The following is an 18,459-nucleotide window of genomic DNA, read 5'->3' on the forward strand; positions in this document are numbered from 1 at the left end:
AGACACTTGTACAAATATTTTAGTATGAAACAGAAAAACAGTTTACTACGTGACTAAAAAAGTTCTTATGTTTCAGATTATCCCCTCAAATTTAAAGTATTTTAACTATAAAAGCATTTAAATTGTTTTGTGTATAGATTTAAAAAATTTTTTTAAATAGCAGTGTACTTCCATATAATGTTTACCTTATCATCAAATCAATAATTTTAATGTATTACCTACAACAGGTCCATTTTCTTTTCTAGATGCTCGAGGTTTTGAAATAGTTTTGTTCATTATCTGTAATATCTCCTTTTTTGCCACTAGAAGAAATAAAAACATAATAATCAAAGTTCTTCGCATCTCAATTACCTTAAAAATTCTACTTTTATTCCCCTCTCCATAAATCCTATCTTGGGGAGGCAATTTGTAAAAACTGAATTTTCACTGGTCATCCACTTTGGTGATAGTCATGTACCTAGAAACTTAATACTTCTTGATTTAGGTTATCACATTAAATTTCATTTTTTAAAGCAGTATTTTAGAATAAGCCTATTTTAAATAATAAGCCTAATGGGCATTATAATTCACATTTAACACATAGACAGTGATGAAAGAAGAATCAGGCATACTGGCTTGGCGTACCTGAGGCTTGCTGAATGGCCTCCATTACAATTTTTATTGGTATTCCAGGTAATTTGATGTCAGCCTAATATGGAAGAGCCAAAAAATTATATAAATATTGATTTCTGATATAATTAAACTATTTAAAAATAAAATAGGTTCTAAAATACCTGCAATGCAGTTATTCCTTTAGAAGTTCCAGCTATTTTGAAATCCATGTCACCATGGTAATCTTCAATCCCCTTAAACAATTAAAAAAATTATGATATAATAATAGTTTTAAACAAAAGTGAAACTCACCCATAGTCACTGTAGAGGAATTTTTAAAAATAGCTTCTAAGTGAACTATGTCCTTTAGAACATATATATTTCACATATTAATAAAATAAAAAACTCATGTATTAAATACAAAAAAATATGGAGTTTTAAGTTACATATATTTCATTAGAAAATCAGTTTATTTTTAGATAATATCCCATAAATGCATAAGGACTAATTTATAATCATCCTAAAGTGAGCCAATATGAATACTCATACTGTAATATTTGTTTTTAACTCATATCCTATAAAATCCAAGGCAGATATGCAGGAGAAAGTTAAGAAGATGGACTTCTATTTTTCCAGCACTAGCATTCTTCTAAGCACTTTGTTTACAAAGTGTGTATAATCTTCACCGTTAAACATTTGAAAATGTGAATATACTTGCCAGAATATCTGTCAGCAAACGATAGTCTTCTATTTCACCTTTGTCAGGACTGTTTTTGGTGACCAATCCTATTGCCACACCTGCCACAGCAGATGAAATTGGAACTCCTGTAATTGAGAAAAGAATTTGTGTACAATGTGCATGTATCTGCCGAACATAGGTTATTCATTGTTCTGTTGACATTTTAATATAAGGGGATGGTGTTCTATATTGACAGTTATCAAAACTAAGTTAGAGGAAGTCAAAGTGAAAGTCGCTCAGTCATGTCCGACTCTCTGCGACCCCATGGACTATACAGTTTGTGGAATTCTCCAGGCCAGAATACTGAAGTGGGTAGCCTTTCCTTTCTCCAGGGGATCTTCCCAACCCAGGGACTGAACCCAGGTCTCCCACATTGCAGGCAGATCCTTTACCAGCTGAGCCGCGATGGAAGCCTTAATAAATCATCTGCCTGCCTCATTTCTTCTTAAATATATAATAAAAGTCCTTTAACATAATTCTTTGTTCTCAACAAAAACTTCTCTAATAGTGGCAAATTTAACTTTGAAAGTAATCCATTTCTTTGTGTTTTGCTTTTGGAGCCTTCTTTTTGAAAAATAATCATGTACTTGATAAATCTTTTTAGCCTGAGTCCTTCAGTCCACTTCCCCATGACAGCACCATTAGATTTTGTGTATCCTCCCAAAAATTATACCCAGGGAATCTAAATGTGAGTCTAATCTTTTATCTTATTCTTTTGAATAGCTGCAGAGTACTCCCTGTATATGTTTATAAGCTACACAGTAGAAGTGGGGTTACTGAGTTGAAGCGGGTGTGGATTTACATTTCTTATAATGTCAAACTGTCTTCCACAGTGTGTAGTATTTTATACTTTTACCAGCAGTATATGATGCTCCCTGCTATTCTACATTCTTGTTAATTTTTGTTAAATCTTTTGACCTTTGCCATCTGAATGATAAAGATGGTAACTTACTCTTTTTAACTTGATTTCTGTTTTTATTAGTGAAGTTGAACTTTTAAAAAATGTTTTTAAACCATATTTTCCTGTGAACTGGCTCTTCATGGCCTTCAGCCTTTTTCTTATATTGTTGTTAGTCTTTTGTTATTGATTTATAAGAGTTTTTAATATGGATCGACCTTTGTTAAATATGTAGACTGTTACAGTAAATAAAATATAAATATGAAATACACGATAAAATATTATTTTCTAGTCTGTTGATTTTCTTGTGTTTTTTCCTGTATAGGATTTTGTATATAATCATAGTTCCTGGATTTTGCTTAGAAAGGTTTTCTTTTTTAAAAATTTTTTTGGCTGTACTGCATGGCTTGTGGGATCTTAGTTCCCCAACCACGGGCTGAACCCAGGCCACAGTAGTGAAAGCACTGAGTGCTAATCCCTGGATGGCCAGGGAATTCCCTGCTGCTGCTGCTAAGTTGCTTCAGTCGTGTCTGACCCTGTGCGACCCCATAGATGGCAGCCCACCAGGCTCCGCCGTCCCTGGGATTTTCCAGGCAAGAACACTGGAGTGGGTTGCCATTTCCTTCTCCAATGCATGAAAGTGAAAAGTGAAAGTGAAGTCGCTCAGTCATGTCCAACTCTTTGTGACCCCATCAAGAGTGGGTTGCCATTGCCTTCTCCAGGGAATTCCGTAGAAAGGCTTTATTTTTTTCTGTCCAGGAGTTTCATAAAATCTTGTTTAATTTTTTAAAAGGAAGTTTAAAGTTTTGATCACTTGAAACTTATTTGGCATAAAGGAATGTGGTAGAGATCTCATTTCATATTCTTTACGTCCAGTTTTAACTATCACCTATAATGTTGATGACTTAAAAATCTACCCCTCCTACCTAGTTCTCTCTGCTAAACCTAGATCTGTACAACCCATCTGCCTGCTGGATATCTCCAGCTAAATGTCCCTCAGTTCAGTTCAGTTCAGTTCAGTCGCTCAGTCGTGTCCGACTCTGCGACCCATGAACTGCAGCACGCCAGGCTTCCCTGTCCGTCACCAAATGTCCCTGCTGCTGCTGCTGCTAAGTTGCTTCAGTTGTGTCTGACCCTGTGTGACCCCATAGATGGCAGCCCACCAGGCTCCCCTGTCCCTGGGATTCTCCAGGCAAGAACACTGGAGTGGGTCCAAATGTCCCTAATGCATCTTAAATATGTAAATAAATATAAAATTTTAAATTTCAAAATTTAATCACCCTCGATAAAACCCTTTTCTCCTGCATTCCCTGTCTTGATTGAAAGCTATGACATATTAGAATCAACACTTCTTTCCTCATTTCCTTCACCTTAATCAAGTCACAAAAATCTGATTAGAGGTTAATCCTCTAAATATTTTTTTTGTAGAAAATTTGTCCTTTCCTCCAAATACTGAAATATCCATTGCTACTTTTTTAGTCCAAGTCCACACTATTTTTCCCCCTGGCAAGAGTTTCCCTGTCCAGTTTTCAGATTTTTAGCTCCCCTACCCGCTACCCCAGCTCCTATTCTCTCCCACGTCATCGCCTACGTCTATCATGTAAGCTAGGAATAACTACCGCCAAAAGAAGAGCAGATTCACATCATGCTACTTTTCTCTGTAAAATCCTTCAAGTTCCCCATTACTTGCTTTCAGGAATTTTTAATGTAAGTTCTGTGGTCAAAAAGTTGGGGAAATATCCTGTTCCTAGAGATTCAATATTCACATTAACCTATTTAGGTTTATTTAAACCATATTAAACAAACTTGTTTAATCCCGTGTAAACATATTTTTTTTCATAGTATATAACAATCAACATCCTGTGGTACTCTCTTTCATGGAATACTGAGTTGGGAAAATTTCAAACTCCTTACTATAATAATGATCTTTGAAATACAGTCCCAGTGTATTACATCATCACACCTTTCAAATATATTTCAGAAACACACTATACTGTTTCATAACTTTGCATATGCTCCTTTCACATGAAATATGGGCATTATAATATGCCTGCTCAACAACCATTCAACCTTTAAATTCACATGAAATGTAGCTGTCTCTATGAAGCCAATTATGTTCAACCTAGTTCTTCATCTGTATTGTACATATTTGTATTATCTCTTTGATGTGTTAGTTTTTGTTTTTGTTCCTGTAAACTTTTAAAAAACTGTGTATCCCTATAGCATAGATAGCGTCTGATGTAAGACATTGCAAGCACTCAAGTTATTTGAATTGAATACCATTTGTTGGCTCTTCCCATAGAATCTGACATTCATTCTTATTAACTTCTTTTTCTATTTGGCTCCTTATTTTTTAATGTTAACTTTTTTTTTAAGAGATCAAAACTGTCATTTAACACATTATTCACATACTACTTTTTATTAGTATCTTTTTATTGGCAGACTAGTATTCTTAGTAAATTCAATAACATTTTTAGTCAGTTTTTAAGGACAAGGTTTAGGATGGACCATCTTCAAGCTCCAATTCAGAACTCTCTCCTACCTACGATCAGATTATCTAGTCCTGGCTGCTGACCCTTCAACTAGTTACACAAGGTATACTTATCATCCATTATCAATTTCTGCAGTCTTTTCTGCCAAGGTCACAAACTGCTAAGATGAGCTCTAGATACACTGTACAAGCCCCATCCTCCCTCTGCTCTGTGGCATGGCTTACTTGGAGTGACTCTCTTCTACCTCCTTGTTAAAATACTTATACACTAGGGTCACTGTCAAGTTCACTGGGTTATTACACTTTACAGGAAATACATATATCTTTCAAAAGTAAGAATTCTTTGTTTTTTTGGTATACTAACCTCCATGATTTCTCCAACACTGCCAAACTGGTTCAGTTATCTTATCCTGAAATTCTCATTACTTAGGATGAATTTTTGTCTAGACCTGAAGATCTGAATTCATTTAGAGCAGATAAAGACTCTCTTATAATCTTTTATCTTTCAGTTCACCTTTTTCAGGATTTGTTCTGTTTTCCAATAGGAGATTGTAAGAGTGATAAATGCAAGCTGCATGAGACAGAGCCTTTGTTTTGTTCACCACCAAGTCCCAAGAGTTTAGATCAGTGCTTGGTACAGAGTTAGCATACAATAAAGATTTTTGAATTAATATATGAAGGTGAAAATAGAAATGGTATTTTAACCAGCTACCTTAAATATCAGGTTTTATGTTTTCCTTCCACTGAACAGAACTAGAAAAGTGCCTTTAATTGCCTTTAGCTTTTTTTGCTTTGCCCTGTTTTAAGGTTTTTAGATAATGGTATCATGGTGGCTCTGTGGTAAAGAATCCGCCTGCTAATGCAGGAGATGTGGGTTCAATCCCTGGGTCGGGAAGATCCCCTGGAGAAGGAAATGGCAACCCACTCCGGTATTCTTGCTGGGAAAATTCCATGGACAGAGGAGCCTATGGGCTACATACGATTCATGGGGTTGCAGAGTCAGACATGACTGAGTGATTGAACACACATTATACACTTAGACCATTCTTTCATTTCATTCTTCATTGTATCATCCTTTCTTTCTCCTTTTCTGTACTGTAAATGTGAGAACTTATAGGGAACTGTGTGTGGCCTCTTTGTCTTTAGGTTCCTCTTCTCTTTCTTCTTAAATAGCATCACTGGTAATTGGCAGATACTGTTTTCAGAGTCTCTTAACATGCTGCTTCTTTCCTTTTTGGTGTTTCAGATCCAGAGATTATACTGAACCACTTGCAGTCTTCCTTCCTAAAGTTCTGTGTACTCGTCTATGAGTGGCTTTCTTCCCAGGGTTTGCTTCAAATGACTGAAAGATTACATAAATTATTTTCCTTTATGGGTCCTAATACTTCTGTTTGCTAAGCCAATCTTCCTTAGTGAATGGTATCAATTGCAGAGCTCTCAAAAGCCCAAGGGGTCACCAAATAAATAATTTCAATTTATTACTTTTAGCCAAGAATAAGAATTTCAGCAGATACCTGTAGTTGAAACTGTGCTTTTTAATTATCATCCTTCTGGCCTGGTTTGGTAATCTGTAATCTGACTTCTTCAAGTCTTGCTAAAATACAATTTAAAAAAATCCTATATTTTATTACTGATTAAGTCTATATTATATAAATAAGCTTTGGTAGTTTTGAGACATAATTCTTTTACCTGCATCCATTAATGCTAAACTTCCACCACATGCAGATGCCATAGAAGATGACCCTATAAAAACAAAGGAAAATACTTGCTCTAATACTGATTTTTGTTAAATGTAGAAAATTGCTACTGTTAGTTATTTCCTTATAATTACTCATTTATAATTTAAATATTCAGTATTCTTTCCTTCTTTTTAAAAGCACTTCCAAGGCAAGCTCTCCTAAACCACAGAGTACAGAGCTGCACAGACAATGTGACAGCCATTAGCAACGTGTGGCTAAATTTAAATTATCTGAAACAAATTCAGTCCCTTAGCTGAATTTAGCACAGCACAGAGAAAGAGAATTTCTGTCACCACAGAAAGTTCTATTGGACAGCAGTACTAGAGATTCTGCTTCTAAGAAACTACCAGAAAAACCAGCATGCCTCTTTTGTTGCTTAACTAGGAGGCAGTTAAAAATAAAGGGCTCTAGCTCTCTCGCTGGGCCATAAGCTATAGCTTAATCACACCCAGTAAAGAACTGAAAGTCCTAGTTTAAATTCTGAACTTTGGTATTTTTTACAAAATATCTATAACCGTCTGATCTAGATAGGCTACATGTTTGAGAATCCTGAGCCCTTTCTGCCTTTAATGATTATGTTACCTTCCCTTGACCTGTGGAATGAGTTTCAATTTAAATTTGACTTTTGGGAATTTCCTGGCAGTTCAGTGGTTAGGACTCTGTGCTCTCACTGCCAAGGCCTAGGTTAAATCCCTGGCTGGAGATCTAAAAGAACTAAAATCCCACAAGCTGCATGGCATGGCAAAAAAAAAAAAAAAAGATAATTTCTCTTGAAAAAATAAAAAAATAAATTTGACTTTTTAAACCCAGCCTTTCTCTCTGATATCTTCTTTTATTTATGATACATAAGTGTCCCCTGCTTAATGGTTCACTATATTTTACCCCCCTTCCTCTTTCCAAGCTGGCCTTGCTCTATGGTTTGTTTATAAAAATAAGGAAACAACCAAAACTTGATCTACTGTAAGAGAGACACAAAGATAAACATTTTTTTATATTGTTTTCAAAACATTAGGTAAGAACAGAGATTCAGACAAGTATATGATTAAACACATTTTTCTCTTGCAGTGCCTTTGGGTACTACAGTAATAAATGTAATGAAACATTACTTATGAAAAGCTAAAACTATAACAGGGAGTCCATTCTTTTTCAATAGGAAAAACGTTTCAAAACCATACCATTTGACTCTAGTACTTCTGATGTGACTCTTATGGTGAATGGAAAATCTTTAGGAATAACAGGATACAGAGCTCTCTCAGCAAGAGCACCTAAATCAGAACAGAAAATAATGAGCAAAAAACAAAAAAAAAATGCTAAGTCTTTTTAATAAAATCATGTACATACAGAGATTTGTACTTACCATGCCCAAGTTCTCTTCTATTTATACCAGTGACTTTGCCAATTTCATTAGTTGCATAGGGAGGAAACTTAAACCAAACAAAAAAAAAAGCACGTACATATACAATTGACATGGAAAGATATCCCGTATATATAAATAAGTTACAAATATAAATAGAATCCCTTGTTTAAAAAAAAAAAAAAAGGAAAAAAGTACATTCATACACACAGAAAATGTCTGGACCCCTAAGACATATACCAAACTGCTAAAAGTAGCTATTTCTAGTGTTTATATGACTTGGGGTAGGAAATAGATGGTTATGAGGATTTACAACTCAAACTTCTATAATATTTAAATTGTTAACAATAACAAAATACTATATTTTTATAATATAAGAAATATACATTAAAAAAAAATGCACATCAAGGAAACAGATCTTTTCCAATAAGGGTATTACTTTAGCCAAGAATTGCAAACTATTTTATTTGATTGATATACTGTCTTAAAAGAATGTAAACTAGATGTAGTTGTTTAAACTGAAATTTCCTGTAAAAATCTGGAATTCTACTTACTTTAACTAAATATTTTTTACAAAGAGAGATGGAACATGAATCTGATAAAGTCTCTAGATCTAGTGGTCAATTTGCAGGAGATAGACCACTGAACTGTACCATGAGTGCAATTAGCACCCAGGCTGTAGGGAGTACTACAGGTTAGATGGCTCTGGGAGTTCAACAGAAAGACTGTAAAGAAAAGAATATGATGGAGGAGAGACCTGTAGATAAAAAGAGACTTAAAGAATATCAAATTTAAAAAAAAAATGGACAAGACTACACTGTTGTATCTAGGGATGTGTGACAGAAACCCAAGGAAGTGGTTACTATTAATATAAAACTTAGAAGAGTAGTTACTTTTAGGGAAAGAAGGTTTTTAAGACTGGGATGAAAAACATGGAAGGACTGACTGGACACATTCCATGACTTTGGTGGTAGTTACAAGGATGTCTGTCTTATGAAAACTCATTAAGTCATCCTTTGTTTTATATGGTTTTTAGTATCTGTATTTTATGATAAAAAGATTAAAAAAAAAAAATCAAATAAAATAGCAATACAGCCCGTATCTTTCTCCTGCCTCTGTCCTCACCTCTTTTCCCAATTATCAGCTAGAGCTGTATTTTTTGCAGGTGCCCTTTTTAAAGTCTTTATAAAGATGTTTTTTAAAGACTGCAATGTGCTTTTCAGTTCTTGACCTAAGATTTGCCTTATCAATTATAATTCCTCTCTGGCTTCTCTAGCATCTGTATATATCCCGAACAGGATATTAGGGATTTAAAACCTGTGAGAATCTGCAGGTTTAGATATTCTCTAGCATATATTTTCTACATGAAATATTCTCTATTAGCTATAGCAGATTCAACAAAATTGAGATGCTGGGATTCTGGGCAGCCAATAGCAGCCACTCAAAAGGCCTGCTGCTGTTACACTAGTCTCCCAAGCTGTGTGCTTCAAATACTAAAATTAAGAGTGCTATATGGCTGTGTCACGTCTGGTCCCTTAGGAAAGCTAATCAAAAACTCAATTACATGTACTGATATCATACATAAAATAATTTAACATTAAATACCTAAGTTCTTTTGCTGCTAATCAAATAAGTAAAAATATGAACATTTACGTGAACTAAAGGGAGATGGTGATTTGCCAGTTGAAGTATTTGAAAAGCCCCACTTGTTGGATATAGATGTGAACAGTTACAACTCTTTGACTAATACAATATTGTCTACTATACTTTAGCCTTTATGTATTGACTCAGAACAGGATGTTGTTGGTTGGAAAGGTATTACTTGTCTCTCTCCTCTCTAAATCCCTCTGCAAGCATTAAAATAAGTGCCCAAACCTTAACAGATATATGATAAAACTGGCATAGTAAAATGTTAATGGCAGGAACCTAGGTGGTGGATATACAGGTTATCTACTGTAAAAATCTTTCAAAATAAAATACTGGGAAAAATTCACCTTACCTCATAGTGCAGCATGAAATTTTTATCTTTTATTCCACTACAAACAAAAAGCATAATATTAAAGATACCATGTAGATATAAATTTATTCAATAAACAATGAAAAAAGATGTGAGGGAATTTAAAAAACTGGTTATTAAGGAAAATTGGTCTGAAACTGAATACCAGAAGAATTAGAAGGATGAATGTCAGAGTCAGTTGTGTCCCCTGACCAGGGTTGGGGCTTTTGAGGAATTCTACACAGATTTAAGAAAACAATTTTGCTTCAAATAAAGACTTAGATATCTAGACTTAAATACTAAGACAATAGACACATTTTAAAGCATTAATAACTAGTGAGAATCCTAAATGTTACAAACACATCATTTAAATCTCAGTTATGATCTTCTAAGTCAAACGTGAAATGAAAATCAATAACTGAAATGATATAACTGAGAACAATCAGAGGATCTGACAGGCAAAGATTTTTTTCAGGGTTTGAAAAGATCGAAAAGAGAACTGTTATTGAATGTACAACACTGGGGAGAATAAAGATGAGAAGAAAAAATTCCTGGAAGCAGGAAACCAAATTTTTTTTAACTGAGGAACACAGGTTCTTGGCACAAACAGTGTTCCCTTTGAGTGGAATTACAAAATCCTCTTTGTACAGAGGATTTAGAAAGTCTTGAGCCAGGGCTGGATCTGTACAACCATAAATTACAGCTTTTTGTAAAGAAACTTGAAAACAAGACATCTCCAGAAGACTAAAGCAATCATTGATTTAGGGGGCTAGAGAGGAGCCTAGGGATCATTAGCCAAATACCTGCACTTTATAAGGTGAGAAGACAAAAGACCAGCATAGACGTGTGATATGTACCACCTCACTTACAGAGGTTATAGACCTGGGACTAGAACGCAGAGAGGTACCCTGGCCAAAGCCAGTACACACACTTATGAAGCTGTGTTGCCTCCTAGAAGAAAGGAGTCAGCATGGAGAAGAACAGGGCAACCAAGTTTTGGCCTAGGTGGGAATTTAAAATACAGAAGTTTAAGAGCTCCCTGCCACAAAGAATCATGATTATGATGAACATTCAAGTCTTATACATGCAGCTACATTGTTATTTTTCTTAGGTACATGAAAAATAATTAGTGATGCTGTCTTGAAGATGGGAATCCCTGGTGGCTCAGTGGTAAAAAAATCTTCCTGCCAAGGCAGGAGACGCGAAGACATTTGGGTTTGATCCCTGGGTCAAGAAAATCCCCTGGAGAAGGAAATAGCAACCTACTCCAATATTCTTGCCTGGGAAATCCCATGGACAAAGGAGCCTAGTGGGCTACAGTTCACGGGGTCACCGAAGAGTTGGACACAACATGGTGACTAAGCAACAACAATCTTGAAGGTACTGGGGATTATCTTTATCAGCTGGGAAGCAGGAAATGGGAGGTGGTCCTTTGGTCATTTGAGACCCTTAATAAAGGAAAGGGAAGCAACCCTGTTAGGCACTGAGGAAAATCTGTGGCTGTGAGTTCAGAACTCTGCTGCAGAAATGTTGGTGTAGACTGTAATATAGATTCTGATCATATAAAATTGATCAACATGATTTTACTGCTGACTTTTTTGGAATAGAGCAGGAGAATCAAGTATTTTTTAAAACACAAGTTCAAATGTACTTAGAAATAGATAAGTTTTTTTCATTTAACAACTTCCAGATTCTTTTTGGGAACTGGGATTCTTATTATTAATGGAAATAATCTGGAAAAATACTCTGGAAAAATCTATCCAGAGTAATGATTCTAGAGATAAGAGAATAAACTAAATGTACCCATGTTAGAGAATTAAATGCTTTGTTTGAATAAGTAAGTCAGGAGACAAATATAGCACAGAAAAACCCTCGCAATCACTACTAGGTAAACAGAAAAATTAAGTATAGAGATACAGGCTTTAATAAATAATGATAATATGCCACATGAATTATATATTATAACATCATAACCAGGAAACATAACTTACTTTATAGCTGTTATAATTCGGTCTGACTTAAAATTGGATTCTAATGAATCAAATGTAACAGTACAAAGCACCTAAAAAAGAAAAAAATAAAATTCTTCAGGCTTTAATTTACTAACAACAAAGATGAAAATGAAAAACATGTGAAAAACTCATTTAGCTTTTAAAGAAATAAGTACATTCTATTCAAAGCTTGCCAAGGTACAATAAACATTTATTCAAGGTACAGTAAACATTAGAAATTATATAATTTACATATACATTTATATGTAAATTTCAATAATCCAGATGTCTAATATCACATAGACTACATATGAAAGGTATTAGGAGTGCTGGGGGAGGAGGACAAGAAGAGGAGTACTTATAAACCTGCCCATAAAGGAATCCTCAAAAAAAGTTCAGCCAATAAAAAACTTCCTGCTTAAAACTGGAAAAAATTTTAAAAAGTCAATCTAAGAAGACTGGAGGGACATAATATAATCCAGAGACCCTACACTGTATCATTCACAACATTCACGATACAACCTACAAGAAAACAGAAGATAGGGGCCCATTTAAAAGAAAAGACAAGAATAGAGACATCCTGAGTGGATTCAGATGTTGGATTAAAAGACAAAAGATTTTCAACAGCTACTATAATTATATTCAAGGACATAAAAAAGAACCAACAAATTCTAGAACTGAAAAATAATATAATGCAAATATAATGCAAGAGTCAGTGAATATGAACAAGGATTAGAAGAAACTGCCCAACCTATAGAACAAAAAGCAGGGAAGAAAGAACACAGCCTCCAGGACCTATGGGACAATATCAAAAGGCCTAAACATATATACTGGCAATCCCAGAATGAGAGAAAAGTGAGAATGAGACAGAAAAATATTTGAAGAAATTACAGCTGTAATTTCTCAAGTATGATGAAAGATACAAATTTACAGGTTTAAAGCTTAGGAAACTCTTAGTAGGATAAATACAAGAAAACCACACTTGTCATAGTCATGCTGCTGAAAACCAAAGACAAGGAAAACCTTGAAAGCACCCGGATAAAACAATAAATTACAGGGACAACGATAAATGAATGAGTCCTGACTTCTCATAGAAAAAGGAAAACAAAAAGGAACAGGCCATTTCTTTGAGTGCTAAAAGATATCAACCCAGGATCTATATTCTGGCAAAAAGATACTTTGTAAAAGATAAAGACATTTTCAGATAAATGAAAAATAGTAGTTTGTTATCATAAGATCCAAAGGACAAAACTAAAGTAAGTCTTGTCAGATTGAAGGAAAATAACAACAAATGGAAACTTGGATCTTCAGGAAGAAATAAAAACCATCAGAAATGTCAAATATGTGGGTCAATATAAAAGTCTATCTTTTTTTCTTATTGTGTAAAATAAAGGTCATAATGTTGCCTTGTAGAGTTGTAAAACATATAACTCAAGAAGTAAATACAGCATAAAGGATAGAATGAGGGGCAAATATACCTAAACGGTTGCACTTTACTCACTTTGTGTGAAGTGGGAAAAATTAACTGTAAAAAGACTATGAAACGTTAAGGATGTATACCATATTCTCCAATAGTAACCATATAAAATAATATAGAAGTATAGCTAAAAAGCAAATACACAAATTAAAATGGAGATCTTAAAAAATATTCAATTAATCCAAAAAGAAGGCAGAAGGAATAGAAAAAAAAAAAAAGAGAGAGGGGCTAGACAAAAAACAAATAATCAAATGACAGACTAAATTCAATTAATAATTAAACTGAACCTTAATGAATAAAACACTCCAGTTAAAAGGCAGAGATTGTCAGAATGATTAACAAAAGTATACAAAATATCTTAATGGAGCTATTTAATTTTTGGGAATTCCCTGGTGGTCCAGTGGATAGGACAACACACTCTCATAGTGAGGGCCCAGGTTCAATCCCTAGTTGGGGAACTAAGATCCCACAAGTGACTCAGCATGGCCAAAAAAATAAAAATAAACTTTTACTAAAAGGCATAAAAGAAAACACAAATCAAAGAAGACAGGTTATATTTATTGAAAGACTGATTGAAATTGTGAAAATATCATTTTTTACTCATTCCATAAAGTCAGTGCAAAGCCAATCTAAATCACTGATTTAAATGAAGGAACAAAGGTACCAGAATAGCTAAGACAATTTTGGGGGGGAGGGAAGGAAGAATAAAAAGGGAGGTTTTGTCTCTCAGGTATTAAAATACATCCCCCAACTATAATAATTAAAGGAATTTGACACTGGCCCAGGGAACTCACAAACAATGGAACAGAGTATATAGTTCAAAAATGTACATTTTCAATATGATAAGGTGACTACAAATTAATGGGAAAAAATGAATTTGTAGTAAACACTGTTGCAAAACTGACTCACTCTGGAGGGTTTTGCCTCACACCATGTATAGGAATAAACTCCAAGATAGATATAGCTAAAAGTAGAAAGTTAATAGTAGGTGCATAATTCTGTGCCTTTGGAGTAAGGATTTCTTAAAGAAGATCTCAAAGATTTTAGGCTCAGTGTAGACAAATATAGGCATGCCTCATTTTCCTGTACTTCACTGTATTGTGTTTAACTTTTTAATTATTTGCCAATAACGATTTTTTTTAAAGCAAGCTGAAGGTTGCTTGACCCGGGTTTGTGGCAAACCTGGGTCAAGCAGGCATATCAGCACCATTTTTCCAACAGCATTTACTCCCTTCTTGTCTTTGTGTCACATTGTAGTTAATTCTTGAAATTTTTAAAACCTCCACCAGCAAAAAGATTATGACTTGCTGAAGGCTCAGATGATGGTTAGTGTTTTTTAACAGTATTTTTAAATTAAGGTTTGTACAGTTACTGAAGACATATGCTATCATGTACTACGGACTACAGATAGTTTAAAATGTAAGTTTTATACGTACTGGGAAACCAAAAAATTTGTGTGATTTGCTTTGCTGTGATATTTATCGTGCTGGTTTGAAACTGAACTTGCAGTATATCCGAGGTATGCCTCTAGTAGACTACCACAAACAAAGCTAGAAGGCTTATAATTTGTATGTATACAAATCATACAAATTATGGTCACTGAAAAGGATTCATATTTAAAACACATAAGAATTCACTAAAAAATAGCATGAAAAAGACAGTAAACTATATTTTAAAAAAAGAAAAAAAAATTGGTCAAAGGATATAAGCAGATAATTCATGAAAGAGCAAACCTAAACTAAGGCTACCACTTTGTTGAACTCTAGGGACACTATCTATAGGAGTGCCCTGGAGGTATGCACCCCACAGGGTATGGTTTATACTGTTATCATGTTAACTGGCTATCATATAAAGAGATATTCATTCTTCATCAGGAAATACAAATGAAAGCAATGACATACCACTTTGTACCCATTAGGTGGGCAAAATGAGTGATTTACATAATTAAAATAAAGCTTTTTACCATACATGAAACAGTGCATACAAATATATGTTAAATATAAGAGAACAGGTGCTTATGTAAAGGAAAAGAATAGGACTGACGTTCAGGCTAAATGGAGAAAACAAGTGAGAGCCTCAAATAGACCAACAGTGACAATGTCATAAACTGAGGAGTATGAGTGACTTGGGACTTTGCTGGTGGTCCAGTGGTTAAGACTCCACACTGCCAATGAAGGGGACAGGGGCTTAATCCCTGGTTGGGGAATTAAGATCCTACATGCCATGTGGTACAGCCAAAAAAAAGTTGGGCTTCCCTCATAGCTCAGTTGGTAAAGAATCTGCCTGCAGTGCAGGAGACCTGGGTTCAATCCCTGGGTTGGGAAGATCTCCTGGGGAAGGAAATGGCAACCCGCTCCAGTATTCTTCCCTGGAGAATCCCATGGACAGAGGAGCCTGGCAGGCTACGGTCCATGGGGTCACAAGAGTTGGACATGACTTAATGACTAAAGAGAAAAAGAAAGAGATGAGTGACTGACTTAGTGACTGAAGAGAGAGATAAGTGACTTAATTTTGTATACCTAAGATTAAAAGAAAAATGTAATAAAACTACCAGGTAATTCTAGAAAATGCAGCTAATTCACAGTGATGAAAGTTGCCTAAGGAAAAGGAGGGGAGCAGGAAGAAGAGATCAGACAGCAATGAGGAAATTCTTGGGGGCAACTGCTATGTTCATTATCTTTAAACATATTTTTAAAAAATCAGATCTTCTTCTGAATAGATAATATATTCCATATGCTAAAAACCTACATAAATGTACTTCTATTAGGACTATCTAAACAATCTCGTATTAGCAAATAATTGTAGCTTTTTACATATATTACCTGTGTCTGTCCCCTCTGAAATAATGATGATCCGTGAAGAATTTTAAACATATCTACCTCACAATTTATATTCCTAAGTGAAGTCAAATCTCGACCGTCACACCTAGAGTAATAAAGGAAATAATTATTTACAGCAGTGTTGAAAGTCAGAAAAATCACATATTATCTCTTGATCACTACCATAAAGTTCTCTACTTGAACTGCATATCATAATCACATTCAGAATTTTAAAAAATAATACAGATACCTGGGCCCCATCCTAAGTCCCACTGAATTAGAATCTCAGGGGCTGTGACCCATATACTTGTTAAAAAGCTCTGCAGGTAATTCTGACATGCAGTCATGGCTTTGAAGCAATGCTCTACACATGAAGCCTAGAGAGAGACAGTCAAAACATAACAGAATCCACACACTTGTCAACAGGTATCCATTTATAAAATGAATATTATATAATTATTTCCTGTTATTTGAAGGAAAAAAATCATAGTTTCTAGCTTTCAGCTAGTTGTCACTTTCAAGGAAACTTGCAGACAGTACATGCTTCAATTCCATCAAAAAAGGATATGTTAAAAAAAAAAAAAGGATATGTTTACCTTTTGTACTCATTCAAAATAATACTTCTAAAAACATCCTTTGTAGCAATATTGAAGGATTCTATTATTTCACAGGAATCAACCTCTGGAAATTTTTCTATAGAAGAAAGACAAACCAAAACAAAGATTTTCTCTTTTTGGAAGATAAAATTTCTCTTTAAATTCAGTGTCAAATCAGTTAACTATGGAATTGAGCCAAAGGAGCTGACTGAACATTAGTCCTCTAAGCAAAAGGTTTTAAGTAGGAGAGACAACTATTATACCTTAACTGTACCATTAATGGGAACCTAGTTTTCTTTCTACCAGAACAATAGCGCTTTAAAATCAACTATTTCATTGTTATCTGACATATCCAGCCAACCATTTTATGAGAAGATTTAACTGATGTTTTTAAGAGTAGTCTCCTTCACTGTTTTGCTTTAGGAACTTTTATTTCAGTCCACAAATAGAGGAATAATTTTCTTTATACATTAAAAATCCCTACTGACTAGTTTTTTGTTTTTGTTTTTTTAATAGATTTTCTTTTCTTTATTTTTGGCTGTGCTTGGTCTTTGTTGCTGCATGAGCTTTTCTCCAGTTGTGGCGAGCAGCAGCTACACTTTAGTTGAGGTGCGCAGGCTTCTCATTGTGCTGGTTTCTCTTGTTGTGAAGCATGGGCTCTAGGGCGGGACTGCTTCAGCAGTTGTGGCTCCTGAGCTCTAGAGCACAGGCTCAACAGTTGTGGTACATGGGCCTAGTTTCTTCACAATACGTGGATATTCCCCTATCAGGGACTGAACCAATGTGTCCTGCATTGGCAGGCAGATTCTTTTATCAGTGAGGAAAGCCCCCTGCTGACTAGTTTTTAGCTAACAGTTATCAAGTTCTTTCATAACCCAGGTATTTTACATGTTTTTATTTAAATACCTTTAATCTTTATAGGAATCTGGGAGATAAATGTTATTACTGTTATCTCTGTTTTACAGAAGAAAAAACAGGCCTGAAGAGAAGCAAGTTGCCTGAGATCACCCAGGTAGTAACTGACAGCTGTGACCAGAATAAAGATGTCTGTCTAGGCTTATGCTTTTAAATGTTAAGCTACTTTATCTTATTATCTTAACAGTTGATTCATGCCAAGTTCTAAGCACTGTTCTCTTAAGCATTTAGTTTATTAAATATAACTTGAAAGTGGGCAGAACATAAGAAATGGCCACAGAGAGGTATATGTGTCTTTTTGTTAGACAGGAGTAATTTTTAATATGAATTTTTATACTTTAACTAGGTGGCACTTAGAAAAATAATTAGTAACAAAACATTTAAAATATTATCCTATGAACCCAGAGAGTCAAGAAGGTATTTGACTCTGTGTTATTACTACTACTTTTCTTTTTTTACTGGAGTGGGTTGCCATGCCCTCCTCCAAGGGATCTTCCTGACCCAGGAATTGAACCCACATCTCTTATATCTCCTATTTTGGGAGGCAGGTTCTTTACCAACAGCGCCACCTGGGAAGCCCCAGGACTATGTATTATTAAAATCACTTTCTTTTTAAATAAGGCAGCAGGTGTTCTACAACTTTTTTTTTTTTGCATTCCCCCCACCCCCCAACTTTTTATTTTGTATTGGGATACAGCCGGTTAACAATGTTGTGATAGTTTCAGGTGAACAGTGAAGGGACTCAGCCATGCATATACATGTATCCATTCTCCCCCGAACTCCCCTCTCATCCATGCTGCCACATAACATTGAGCTGAGTTCAATGTGCTATTCAGTAGGTCCTTGTTGGTTA

General features: G+C 34.9%; 2 protein-coding genes across 10 annotated transcripts in view; one reads left to right on the forward strand and one right to left on the reverse strand.

Moving 5' to 3' along the window:
- Positions 1–18,459, forward strand: part of LOC133257032 (uncharacterized) — a 471,344-nt gene that overhangs the window by 16,592 nt on the left and 436,293 nt on the right. For 3 of the 6 annotated variants that reach the window (XM_061432428.1, XM_061432426.1, XM_061432427.1), the window contains exon 3: positions 17,660–17,703. The exons of 2 other annotated variants lie outside the window; for them this stretch is intronic. In XM_061432428.1, the coding sequence (XP_061288412.1) occupies positions 17,660–17,693 (34 nt within the window). In that variant the 3' untranslated portion in view covers positions 17,694–17,703. Of the gene's footprint in view, positions 1–17,659; positions 17,762–18,459 lie in introns of those variants that run through there. One more of the 6 variants, XM_061432424.1, reaches the window with a different exon arrangement.
- The window catches only part of PNPT1 (polyribonucleotide nucleotidyltransferase 1), a 39,975-nt gene that overhangs the window by 5,861 nt on the left and 15,655 nt on the right, over positions 1–18,459 (reverse strand). For all 4 annotated transcript variants that reach the window (XM_061432410.1, XM_061432411.1, XM_061432412.1 and 1 more), the window contains exons 12-22: positions 16,692–16,788; positions 16,099–16,201; positions 11,800–11,870; positions 9,812–9,848; positions 7,816–7,882; positions 7,634–7,723; positions 6,409–6,462; positions 1,310–1,416; positions 774–845; positions 625–688; positions 219–302 (exon numbers count right to left, since the gene is read on the reverse strand). In XM_061432410.1, coding sequence (XP_061288394.1) covers positions 219–302; positions 625–688; positions 774–845; positions 1,310–1,416; positions 6,409–6,462; positions 7,634–7,723; positions 7,816–7,882; positions 9,812–9,848; positions 11,800–11,870; positions 16,099–16,201; positions 16,692–16,788 — 846 coding nt within the window. The remainder of the gene's footprint in view (positions 1–218; positions 303–624; positions 689–773; positions 846–1,309; positions 1,417–6,408; positions 6,463–7,633; positions 7,724–7,815; positions 7,883–9,811; positions 9,849–11,799; positions 11,871–16,098; positions 16,202–16,691; positions 16,789–18,459) is intronic.

This window comes from Bos javanicus, chromosome 11, assembly GCF_032452875.1.
Source record: "Bos javanicus breed banteng chromosome 11, ARS-OSU_banteng_1.0, whole genome shotgun sequence".
NCBI classification, from domain to species: Eukaryota; Metazoa; Chordata; class Mammalia; order Artiodactyla; family Bovidae; genus Bos; species Bos javanicus.